Raw genomic sequence first — 12872 nt, 5'->3', positions numbered from 1 at the left:
CCTGAGACTGAGGTGGCTCACAGAGCCCTGAATGCCACCACTGTTGGGCCATGGCAAACATCCAGGGGGCTGAGTGGGGAACGGAAGGCATGATATCACCACCCTCAAATGGAACATGTAGACTTAGATCAGGAGCTATCTGGAGGCCAGCCATCAACACTAATGCTCCTCTGTTCCTCCAGACATTTCTGTAACCCCCCATCTGCCCATACAACCTGAGGGTGGGAGCAGGTTGCCCCTTCCACCCAACAAAGAAAGCTTAACCTGAGATTGAACTTTCCACTTTTCAGGTAAGTGGGGCCTCAGAGCCAGAGTTAACTTGATTTCTAAAATCACAGAAATATTTCTTGAAACCAAAGCAATGGAAACTCATGTTAACATATTCATGATTTATTACACTTGAATCATCTCTGCTCGGTGAGAGGATGGGGTGGTGATGAGCATAAGCTTCAGGTTCAGGTAGATGGGTTTGAAAACAGCCTCTGTCACTTGCTCCGTGTAACAAAACTCAAAACATTTAACTTCTTTAAGTTTCAGTGTTCTTGTATAAAAAATGGGGAAAATAATGCTCGTTCCATGGCACTGTGTGAAGATTAAATCATAGTTTATAAGATGTCTTAGAAGTGCTTGTCAAGGTGCTTGGTATATAGTATATGCTCAATAAACACTTCACTGAGGTCTGAAGTGGTGGGGATGTGTTCATCAGCAGGAAGTTACTCGGGTAATGCCTGAGGTGGGAGTGAGATCTTCCCTAGAGGCATAGGCTGGCTGCTTTTAGGTCAGGGAGTTGAGTTGGTACCCCCAGAGTCAAGGGAGTGGATAATACATGCCAATCACTAGGGGTGGGTTGGCCTCCACCATGCTGGGGCACCACCCGGCCCTCTGACCTCATGGAGAGCCTGAGCAGATGTGCCCCACAGACCTCAGGCTGCCAGATAATCCCGAATGTATCCTTAGCTCCACACATTTGGAATTTCCCAGAAGTCCACCCATCTCTCATTATGCTTGAGCGGCACTGCTAAATCTTGATAAGGCTGGGCAGGCAGTGGGCTGCAAAGAAAGAGTAGAGGGGCCAGGAAGCAGGCACCCTGTGTGTGCTTTTGGAGGGAACCTCCATCCCAGGACTTCACTGTTGCCATCTATAAATGAAGGAGTTGGACAAGAAGAGGAAGAAAGAAGCCTCCCTCTCTTGCCAAAGGGCGAAGTTAGAGTGGCTGTCTAGAGTGCAAAGCTGAGAAGGGGCTCCGGGGGGAGTCAGACTGATTAGTAATCAAGGGGGAGGAGTCAGGGCCCAGCGGGGAGTGCCGTGGCTAAGATACCTCCAACTCTTATAGCTACAAAGGTGTTACAGCACCTCATAGACCAGGTGGATTCCCCAGGACGTGGGCTGAAAGGCAAGGCAGGACCCTCTCCATCCTGTGGCCGTGGTGCCTGCTCAAAACTCACAGATGGCCAGTCGGGACTGCAGGCAGTTCTTGTCATTCCACCGGCCATCTGTGTACATCTCCACACACTTCTCTTTGCCCCAACCCCCGGGCTCCCCTGGGTACCAGTTGGTGTAATCCACAGGGTTTCCATCCAGGTAGTGGAAGTTTCCAGCAGTGGGACCCTCAGTCAGGCCCAGGTAAGCATAAGTATTGTGCTTCTTCACGATGTTTGCAATGGCCTCATTCTCCTCTAGACTCCTTGGTGTAGCAATGCGTCCACCTGCTCTGGCACACGACTCTCTAGTGGCATCAAAATTGACCGACTGCCCACTGGTGGCGAAGACCTTCTCTCCCACTGCCAGCATGGACCCCTGCAGACTGAGGACTGACAGCAGAGGAATCCGGGTCAGGCCACAGGCCTCTTTGTTTCCAAGTCCTTTTCCTTCCCTTTATGCTCTCTGCCTTTATGCGCTTTGCAATCTCTTCACCTCTTCCTCTCTCTCCTTCTTCCCTCCCTCTTCCAATCCTAGTCTTTCTGGATTCCCCTCCATGCTCCCATCATTTAATTATCCATTCACCCATTTAACAATTACTTATTGACCGTCTATTATGTGCCTGAAACTGTGCAATTTCCTGGGATTCAATAGAAAGCAGTACAGCCAGGAACATTGCTTCCCCAGGACATAGGGAGAGAATCCACATCTACCTCGGTCTCCTCTGAGCCGTTCAGGAACATCTGAACAAGGACCTCCATGTCCACACTTGTTTGTCAAGTCTCTAGAGTCTGGAGCCTGATGCTGAGAACGAGGAGAACTTATGGGAACCCCCTACCCTTAGAGGGCCCCAAGGGATCCCCTTACCACGCATCATCTTCAGCATTTGATGGTTGATCTCAAGGAGTGTGCTCTGGAGCTCCTCGTCTAGATAAGGTGGAAGCCCTGTAGAGAGATCCCCAGCAAGAAGAGGGGCAGGCCAACAAAAACCCCCACTTGTGCCAAGCAGGTGTGAGGCCAGCTGCAAGCCTGCCATTCTGCCCTTCACTTGTCTAGAGCCACTGCCCAGGCCCCAGGTCATAAGGGTCCCCGAGGTTGGAGTGTGTTTCCTACTCCCTACACACTTGTCCTTTAATGCAGCCTCGCACTTGCTCAGCCCCCTCTCTGCTCTTCTTTCCTGCCATATCCTTTCATGGCTCTGTCTGTCCACTTCTGCGGGGTTTTCTAGTTTCTGGGCAGGGCCCCCTTCCCCACCTTCCAACCACAAGAGCAAATGTGGTTCTCTCTGACTCTCCTGAGGGACCTTGATTACTGCTCAGAGCTGCAGAGTTGCCCTGGACATGCGGGGTTCCCAGTGATATCATCTGTCTGGTCCTTGGTCCACATAAGCCCCTGCGCCCTCAGAATGCCCCTATGCCTCAGCACTAGGAAGTGCCTCGCCTCCTCGCAGTGCTGTCCCAGTTCCCACACCTGACGCCCTGTGTCTCCCCATCAGCTGTTGTGATGCGTGGAACACTTCCACTACCCACCAGTCCCTGCGCTGTGGCCGACGGCCCAGACCCCTCTGATTTCTCAACCTCATATTCTCTTATCTAGGTTGAAACATATACCCTTTGGGGACTTCCGTGGTTTTGTCTGCTCCCCTTCATCCCTCAAGTAACTGACCACATGGGCACGGTGTCCAGTTGCTTCTGTCCACTGGCCACATCCTGCTCACCTGGAGGACCCCTCTCACCAGGCTCTCCCTTTTCTCCACGCTCTCCAGTGAGGCCAGGGGCTCCAATCATCCCATCACGCCCAGGGGGGCCTGGCATTCCTCCAGGGGGGCCCATGGGGCCTGCAGAGAGAGGGGGACAAGGATGTATGCTATCTATCATCCACAGTGGGTTGGGGCTGATGGGACTGGACCTCCCTTATCAGCCAGGCTGACTCACCTGTCACTCCACGGGCACCTTGAGGGTAGACCCTCCAGGGCTGCTCCAGTCTATGGGTCCCCGGAAACTCCCACCATCCACCTGACCCTTGAACGCAGCCCAGAACCCTGGACAGCAAATCCCCCTGAAAACAGGTCACTGTCCCTCAGCTCCCACTCAGTACCTGGAGGTCCAGGGTCTCCTTTGATGCCATCTCTCCCATCTCTTCCTGGCAGGCCATGGGATCCAGGAGTACCAGGGGTGCCAGGGCTTCCAAGACAAACTTCCTTCATGTTGTACTCAAGGCCAGAAACCACCATCCAGATGAGGGTGAGGGTCAAAGAGCACAGCAGCATGGTGCCTGCTCCAGCGGCTCCTTCTGTGGAAGGGAAAGGCTGTGGCCCACCCGAAGCATTTGCCAAGGTCTCCCCTTGCTGTGCTTTGTCAAGATTCAGGCACGTGATGGAGCCTGAGGGCCAGGGCAGGTACGGACAGGAGCTCTGGAAAGACCCATACTATCCTTGGAAACTCCCAGCATCATCTGGTATCTAACATGGTCTCATGCCCCATCCCTCTGGCTGGAGGTGGAGTGGTACCTGGGCAGGTGAGCAGTGGTAAAGAGCTCTGGAGAGTCAGAGGACCTCGGTTCTAATGGAGTCTCTGCTCCTCACTGTGTGACCGTGGGGAACTCACTTCACCTCTCTTGGCTTCAGCTGAAACTTCTGTCCTGGAGGCAATCCTGTCCTGTCCCTCCCAGGCTGTTGGGAGGAAGGATGTGGTCAACATCCACTCGCTCCATCTGTCCCTCATCCTCTCAGCTACCCGTTCCTCTTGATTTCTAAGGGATCGTGATCCTGAGGATGAGCAGAGATGACCAGGGCCCACGTCTTGGCCCCCCCACAGTGGTCAGTGATAGGGAGTCCCCTCCTCCCTGCTTTCTCGGGACGCTTTCTCTTTGGCAGGCTGTTTCTCCCCCTGCCTCCACCCTGCAGGCCCTGCTGAATCCCTGGGGCCAATGGGCCCGGCCCAGGCGCACAGTGAAGTATGAGGATATTCGCAAGCCCACCTTCCTGTACCCATAGTTAGGGTTCTGTGGAACAAGTCCCAGTGGTACCCAGGGAGGGCCCCTCCTTCCCTGCCTGACCCATAGTGAAGCCTGTGGCTGCTGGGCTGCTTCATGCTGCTGCAACCCTGGGAAAGACCCAGGGGATGGGGCTAAACTCACCCACACGAACAGAGCCTATGTGGCTCTCTGCCTCCCGATCTGCCTCCAGGTGGCGAGGTGGACAGCAACATTTATACTGACCGTAGGCTACCAGGCTTCCTCTCCACCCCAGGGAGGGGCCTGCCACAAGGGCCTCTACTCCAGGACAGCCAGGCAGGAAGCTGTCATCTTGTTTACCCAGTACTTTTCCCCACAGGGCACTCAGCTGGAGGGCCACTTAGGAAACCCACTAAAGAGAAACTCCAGATCGGTAAGAAGGGAAAATTCCCACGGACCGGAGGCCACCCACTCTCCCTCCACCCACTTTCCCCAAAGCAGTGAAGAACGAGAGCGCTTATACGGGAACCGATGGAGCCACGTGGCAAAAGGAGCCCTCTCCCTCCTGGGCCTTGGCCTCCCGGTCCTGGCTCGTGATACGTTCGCAGCCCCAGAATCACGATCCCCCAAAAGCCCGCCAGCTGGAGAGAACATACCAGGGCTGGACTCTTTTCCCAGGGGAGCAAAGAGGCAGGTCAGTGACATACAGGGCTTCCTCCTGGGGCCATTCCAGCTCCAGAGCCTCTTTGGCTCTTGGAAGTGTCCATAGGGCTCCAGAGTGTGCAGAGGTCACGTCTGAAGCCAAAGGGTGGTCAGGGTGAGCTGGAACAAACTGTCTGTCATGGGGCGTGGCGCCCCACTGAGCCCCCAGCTCTTGCTTCCGGGGCCTGCAGCTGAGTTGACGGAGCATGGTTCACCGGTACAGGTGAACCCTGGGCGGGTTCCCCAGCCCTCCGCCCCGGCAGGCTCAGAGGTGGGGAAGCAGGGCGGGGTCTGGAAGGTCACAGGAGGACAGCAGTTTCTGTCTCGGCCTTGGTGATGTCTGACGACCTGCAGTGGTGGTTTCTTTAAGTAGTGGAATGACACGTGAAGCCTTAATTGATAAGATTCCCTCTTCAAGCCACTTGATGAGGAGGGAATCTCTAACATAGGGATGGTAACGATGGGGAACAGAGACAGGAAGAAATCGCCATGCTTACCTGTGAGTGGTCTGAAAAATCTTGAGATCCTCAGGGAGAGTGGGAGCTCAGCTAATGGAATCCCTTTCCCAGGAGCAGGGAGCCTGTCAGAGCCTCGCTGGAGCCCTGAGTGCTTTCAGCTGCCCTGCTGCCGCCTGTCACGTGCCCTGCGACCCTGTCAGGCACAGGATGGGGAGGCAGGGCCAGCGCAGGGTTGGGGCAACTGGGGAGCAGCTCCAGCTTAAGGACCACAACTCGGCTTGGAGGCAATGCGGTTCTGCAGGTGAAGGAATGGGAGCAGGGGTCTTCTTGGGCAGATTTTAAAGGGTCTGGGGGGAGGCAGCCTGGAGGTCCGGGCCATGGCTGGTGGGGAAGGGTGTGGACTAAGGAGTCAGACACACCTGAGCTGCACTTTGGAGCTGCCACTTGTTATCCCAGTGGCCTAGGTCAGGTTATATAACTTCCTGAGCCATGGTTTTCTGGGGTTCTTTGAAATTCTTATTTTGAAGTAATAACAAACCTACAAGAAAGAGGCAGGTGCACTACAAATTTTTTTCTGAACCTATGAGAGTAGGTTGCAAACATGACACTCCATCACCCTAGTATATTAGTTTATATTCCATATGAAGATGTTTTCCAATATAACCATCAAAATCAAGAAATTAACACTGGTTCAGATATTATTTTTACTTAAAAACATGAAAGAGTATCATGGGGTATTTTATTTAATCTTTTAAGTCACCTGTTTAACTTAAGTCACTCACATGGCTTAATGCCAATATATTAAAGTATGTCATAAAAATTCTAATAAAATGACTAATTAATTATTTACCTGGTCTTACCTCCTTCTTCATCCTGTGTCCCACCACTCTCCTTCTCCAGCTTCTAAGAGGGTGCCCCAAGTTCACAGAACTGAGGGGTGCTTTCCACGGCGCTCTTCCTCTGAGCATGATTCTTCTCTTGTCTGGAGTGTTCTGACTGCCTTTTCTGCCACACACAACAAAGGGTGGATGTCATACAATATTTGTCTTTCTCTGTCTGACTTATCTCACTTAGCATAATGTCCTCAAGGACTATCCATGTTGCTGCAAATGACAGGATTTCCTTTTTTTCGTGGGTGAATAATATTCCGTTGTATGTATACACCACATCTTTATCCATTCATGTATCAGTGGACACTTAGGTTGTTTCCATCCTTGTGAATAATGCTGCAATAAACCTGGGAGTGAAGATATCTCCTTGAAAACCTGTTTTCATTTCCTTTGGATATATACCCAAAACTGGGACGGCTGGATCATATAGTAGTTCTGTTTTTAAATTTTTGAGGGACCTCCATACTGTTACCCATAGTGGCTAGACCCATTTACCAGTTTATAATCCCACCAACAGGGCACAAGGGAACAAAGAATTTTTTACTGTAAGTATGCAACATTTGGGACGTACTTATACTAAAAAATTATTCATTGTTGATCTGAAGTTCAGGTGTCGTTGGGCATCTTATATTTTATCTGGCAAACCTACCTGCAGGTACCGTCAAGCAGAGGCTCTGGGTGAGGCAGGAGAGACCTCCTCTGGCTTGCTGTCATCTTATGGGTTTAGTCTGGGCCCACATTGTTGGGCCCACATTGTCAAAGTTGCTGATTTTTGGCTCAGATACAGATGAAAAGTCTTCCTGACCTCTGTGTGGCTTTTGAGCAGGGGCTGAAGTGTGGAGTGTATGGGTTACAAATGGGGCTGGTATTTAAAACAAACCCCAGCTCTCCTGAAGCGGCAGGGAACATCCAGGAGCTGGGGGTGAGAAAGCCCAGGATTTGCTTTATCCCTGCCTCCACCTGGACTAGAATGACTCTCCTGAGGAGTTTCCATGGCTACATTGGGAGGGAGGACGGCAAGGTAAGACCCAGTAGGACAGAGCAAAGGAAGGGACCAGGTGTGGCTGCAGCTCCCGACCAGGCTTCCTGGGGATGAGTGTCCATCAAAGCAGGGATGTTGACCAAGTGCACAGGCTTCTCACAGAGCCTAAGTGTCCATTTCTCTGGGGCAGTGGGCTCTAGATGCCTTGCAAACACGTGCAAAGCCCAGAGAGGAGGCACCAGCCAGGGCTCAGGCCCTGGTGGTTGTTTACATGAGGCTGCCTGGTGGAGACAAAGCTGAGAGCAGCCGGTGGGACAGGACGGGACAGGCAGACAGCAGGGGCAGGGAGGGGTTGGCAGCAAGCAGGCTGGGGTTCTCCCCAGGAAAGGTGCAAGATGGGCTGCGCCTGGATCCCAGCCGGAGGGAGCTAGAGAAACCGTCTGCCACCTACACTGCGACAGGAGAGAACTCTCAATGGCCTGCAAGCTTCTTCATGGACAACACTTTAGCTTAACTCCAGTGCATCACGGGATCAAGGAGGCCCTGGTCTTCAGAATCAAACAGGTACATTAGCATGTGCTCTACGCAGTCACAGCTGTTCCCCTGGGAGGAATTCCAGGCTCAGGACAACATGGGATTCTTTTCGCCCTGCTTCATGGAACAACCAGCTTCTGGTCTGATCCCAGCCTCGTGTTTTCACTGGAACTGAAGGGACTTTTCCCATCATGGATCTCCCCATTCCTCCCCCACATTCACTGCATTCATCCGGTGCCTCCACTGTCCTCAGAGGACACCTGAGCCCACATCCTGACACCCACGTGACCCTCCCGTGACAGCCTCGGCCCCCTCCTGGCTCACCCAGGAGCCAGGCCCCGGAACACCGTGGCGTCAGCTGTGGGCGTGTCCACAGAGCTCTCTAAAGAGGCTCCTTCTTCCTGGTCCTACAGCCTGGATGTGTTCTACTCTCTCGTGTGCAGTGCCCTTCTGTGAGACCTCCTATATTTAATTAACCTCAGATTACAGCAACAATATCTCAACACATTCATTCTAGACTTTTGAAAACATTTCAGAAGGGACCAAAGCCTCTCGGCATTTAGGCCTGCAACGCTTGTCCCAGTGATCTGGGATGTCAGAGCGATGTCCCCTCAGGCCAAGTTGTGGGCCTAAGACTGGCTATGGTCTGGGTTTCATTTTCTAAAAGACCTGAATGTTCAAGAAGAGAGGGCATTCTCTGGAGCTTTCAGCTCAAGAATGGGGCCGAGAAGGAGGTCTCAGCACCGCCCACCCTGCTCCCTCAGGGCATCCTGAAGGGCAGCCAGACCACAGGCTGCTCCACCTCGTTGGGCTGAAGAGATGATGAAAGATGACAGTTCAGGTAGAGCTCCTGGCAGGGTGACTGGTGTGGGGAAAATCTGATCCTTGCCGGAGTGTCCCACCTCTGTAGAGGTGAAGGGACCAGCTCCTCAGGCACCCGTCCAATGCCCGCCCTCTGCGGGGGCAGGCAGGGCTTCCCTGGCATCTGCATCACTCCTAACTCTAGAGTCTTCTTCCGAAACTACCCCTGGTGTGTGGTTCCTGCTTTCCAGGCCCCTTGTAGCAGAGGATCTGTTGGGTGGGTGCTGGAGTTGTTACTCACTGACCCGGGAGAAACTGACTAGGAACAAATAAAGACTCCAGCTTCCAGTCAACATGTATTTAAAACAGCTTCAACCAAACACATCTTGGTTTACTGGGAGATGGTGTTAATATAAAAATTATGACTGTGAGTATAAATATAAAAAACTGAATTTGTGCTTCATATATGACCCGAGCCAGAGGAACTCAGCCCTCTGCAAAGCGAGCACAGCCCCACCATGTGCCAGAGCTGGGACTCTCCTAAGCTACATGGCTGTGCCCCAACTCAAGACCAGAGGGCACATGCTGGGCCATGGACCCCACACTGCCCCAGGTCAGGAGCCAGGCCTGCAGGGACATTCAGAGAGGCAGGGCCTTCAGGAGTGCAACTATGGCAGGTGACCATTGCAGGGCCACTGGCCACCAGCCACATCTGCTTCCACCACAAAGCCTTGTCCCAGCAACCCAGCGGTACTGTCCTGGGGCTGTGCCCACTGCCGTGGCTTGTCTGTACACAGCCCTGCAGACATCCATAGGACAAACACGGAATCTGCATGAGATCCTGACCCAGCATCCAGCCTGGTCCGAGGAGCAACAGGGATATTGAAGCTGGAGGAGAAAGAGCCTCTGCCTGTGAAGTGTGGAAGGGTAACCTGAGGATGAGTGTCTCGGATAAACATGAACCAGGGAAGGGATCAGGTGACTCATCACAGAGACCCACAAGGACGCAAGCACACCCTGCGAATGCAGAGGGAACTGAGAGACCAGCAGAGGGTTGCACACAGCTTGAGGTCCACCCCGGAGAACCAAGGAGAGTTAGCCAGATTGGGAGAGACACATGGGAGGAATAGAGGGGCCCACGGGGGGAAGGAGACCCAGGCTGGTACATGTCACAAAAGGCCAGGGAGTGGTAGGACACAGTGCCACAAATGCTGCTGCCTGTGCCTCAGACTCTCATGACCCTGGGGAGAATCCTCACTCAGGAAACCCGCGGTTCCCAGCTGTGCCCCTGAGGCCTGGCTCGCTGCAGGGTGGGGGATGGCGCCTGGGCCCGGGGCTTCAGTGTCCTTGATCAGGAATTCCCATTCCCTTCTAAGTTCCACTTGAGAGCAGACACAAATGTTGGCTGGCATCTGTGTCCCCCCTGGTTTCCTGAAGAACCTGAGGGTCAGTCTCTCATGTGCATAATCCTTCCCCACCCCCAGAACAGTACACCCCTAACAAAGGAGAAAGAAGGGGGTACTCCCTGGGATGAGAGGGGGGCACAGGCACACCAAAGTCCTGAGAAATCTGATCAGACTGGTGCAGGAACATTTGCCTCAACTGGACTTTTTTGTTCCAGAGAGAGGGAATGATGAGAAAAGGGTTCTGACCTCTCAGGGGCTGTGAATGGCTTCCGTACCTACAGAGAGGAACGGTGCTCCCTGCGTTCTGAGGCTTATCATCCCCAATAGAACTCAGGAGAGGGAGCCTGGCCTCGATCCCACGAGGAATGTATGGGTCAGCTCTGCCCTCTGGTGGCTGAATGAAAAACTGCAGTCAAAGGCGAGGATGTGCAGACAAACATCGCACATCACCCTCCAGGTTCATTGATTCCACCTTCACGGGGGGCTACTTTGTATCAGGTGCTGTGATAGGCCCTGACTTAATCCTCTGACTCCCCTGGCTGCATCCATGAGGATTATTCCCCGCTTCCTCCTGACCTAGTCTGATACAGAGTCTTCACCCTTGTGGGCCTCCCTTTGTCAGGGCTCCTCTTGCTAATCGTCCCATCCCTGTTTGTCCACAGAGGCTGACTCAGTGCTGTGCCCCGGAGAAGGCTGATATAAACCAGTGTCCATTCCTGAACACCTGCTAGGTACATTTACATCTACCATATCCCTCCAAGGCTCACTGGAAGACAGGGCCCATCTTTACCCGCTTAGAGCAGAGAAGGAAACTGAGTCTCAGTGAGGTTCCCATAACTTACTAGAAGTGGTCCAGCCTGCAGGTTCTAGAGCCTGGTTTAAATGTCTTTCCGTCTGATCCCACAGCATCTTAGGCATGGCTTCCCTGAAGATCCAGTGCATTCTTTGCCCATAGCCATGGCTCAGGCCCTGGATGGGCTCCTCCTGGACTGTCACTCTGGCAACGTGGACCTCATCCAAGCCTCAGGTGCCAGGACGGCTTACTGTATCCCCCAGAAGCTCCAGCCTTGCTCTTTGCCTAGAATCCACGTCCACCCCTGGACATGCTTGATCCTGGCTCAGCTAGACTGAGCTCAGCAACTTATACCCCAGCCTTCGGCCCCAAGGCTGCTGGCCCAGAGCTTGGTACAGGCTGCCCCCAAGGCCCTCAGCAGGTGCACTGCACAGCCGGTGGTGCCACTGGAGCAGGCTCTTTGCTCTAGCTGAAAAGACCCAGATGCCCTGGAGAGGTGGAACAGAGCTGAGAATCCCAGCCTGTACCCACCTTCTGCAGCCCTGAGTAACTGAGTTCAGTCCAGCCCTGGCCAGGGGCCCTGACAACCAGAGGGCAGCAGCTCTACTGGGCCCAGAGCACCAGGAGCCCCCTGGGCCCCTCATTCCACACACCTGCTCCCCACACAATCAGCACAGCCCAGCCATTCTTTGATCAACTACAGAGACCATGACATCATCCCCACTGTTCTCTTATTACCCAGCAACACAGAAGCCATCGGCAGAGAGAAGGTGTTCTGATATTTCCAATGTCTCTGGTGGTTGAACTCCTCCCAGAGAATAGTTGTTTAAGAAATAGTGAATTGTGTCATCAACTTAAATTTAACCCGTTATATTTTCTAGAAATTAAAATATGAAGAGAATCATTTAAAAACCCACTACTGGGCTTCCCTGGTGGCGCAGTGGTTGAGAGTCCGCCTGCCGATGCAGGGGACGCAGGTTCGTGCCCCGGTCCGGGAAGATCCCACATGCCGCAGAGCGGCTAGGTCCGTGAGCCATGGCCGCTGAGCCTGCGCGTCCGGAGCCTGTGCTCCGCGACGGGAGAGGCCACAACAGCGAGAGGCCCGCGTACCGCAAAGAAAAAAAAAAAAAAAAACCCACTACTTACTAAATACTATCCAGAAGTTTGTTTATAATTCTATTGAGATACAATCTGAGAAAAAGTAAAAAACTTATGTACAAAGAGTTCTTTAAACTAAAAACAAATATAGATAATTCAAAATTACATTTGGACAAAGGTGAGCTATTATAGTGGGCCTTGGGGTGATTTGGGATTTGGTCATGAAGCTAGGAGGTAACTCATTTGCACGTTCTGGATGAGCGTGTTCAGGGAAGACCCAGCCCCTGAGGGAGGACGACAGGGAGGACAAAGACCCCTTGGTGAGAAGCCAGCTCAGGGCCCCGCCTGGGCTTCCTGGAGGAAGGGGTGGAAGAGAACATCCTCCCACCATGAACTCCACATGTGGATTCACTGGACAGCGTGGAGGAAGAAGAGGGGCAGGGAACACCTGGCAGCCACGGAGGGAAAAAGTGGGGGAGAAAAACAAGGGCCCAGGGCTCGGGTAGCATGTGCTCCCTGATAAGTGCTCCATCTGGATCATCAGATGTGTCACCCAAGTCTAGAAGCTCTGTTTGTTTTTTTTTTTAATTAAACTATAGTTGATCTGTAACATTATGTTATCTTCAGGTATACAACAGTGATTCAATATTTTTATAGACTATACTCCATTTAAAGTTATTATAAAATATTGGCTGTATTCCCTGTGCTATACAATATTCCCTTGTCACCAATTTATATTAAAGATAGTGCTTTACCTCTTAATCCTGCCCCTATCTTGCCCCTCCCCGCTCCTCTTTCTACTATAAATAAACCGCTAGTTTATTCTCTGTATC

General features: G+C 52.7%; 1 protein-coding gene across 2 annotated transcripts; it reads right to left on the bottom strand.

The window, feature by feature from the left end:
- Positions 1-329: 329 nt before the first annotated feature.
- Positions 330-4841, bottom strand: LOC137208518 (pulmonary surfactant-associated protein A-like). Of its 2 annotated transcripts, XM_067708917.1 has the most exons (6): positions 4559-4841; positions 3930-4091; positions 3518-3712; positions 3138-3257; positions 2288-2365; positions 330-1812 (listed from the first exon to the last, which is right to left on the bottom strand). In XM_067708917.1, exons 3-6 carry the CDS (start codon positions 3687-3689, stop codon positions 1436-1438), a joined length of 747 nt encoding a protein of 248 aa, XP_067565018.1. In that variant the 5' UTR covers positions 3690-3712; positions 3930-4091; positions 4559-4841; the 3' UTR covers positions 330-1435. The 2 variants fall into 2 exon arrangements, with proteins under 2 accessions (XP_067565018.1, XP_067565019.1); XM_067708918.1 differs by lacking the exon at positions 3930-4091 and having other exon boundaries at positions 4559-4763.
- Between the last annotated feature and the right edge of the window lie 8031 nt (positions 4842-12872).

The sequence above is a fragment of the Pseudorca crassidens genome, chromosome 16 (assembly GCF_039906515.1).
Source record: "Pseudorca crassidens isolate mPseCra1 chromosome 16, mPseCra1.hap1, whole genome shotgun sequence".
Taxonomy (NCBI): domain Eukaryota; kingdom Metazoa; phylum Chordata; class Mammalia; order Artiodactyla; family Delphinidae; genus Pseudorca; species Pseudorca crassidens.
Note: the sequence above shows the minus strand (reverse complement) of the source record. Positions and strands in the feature narration are given on the sequence as shown.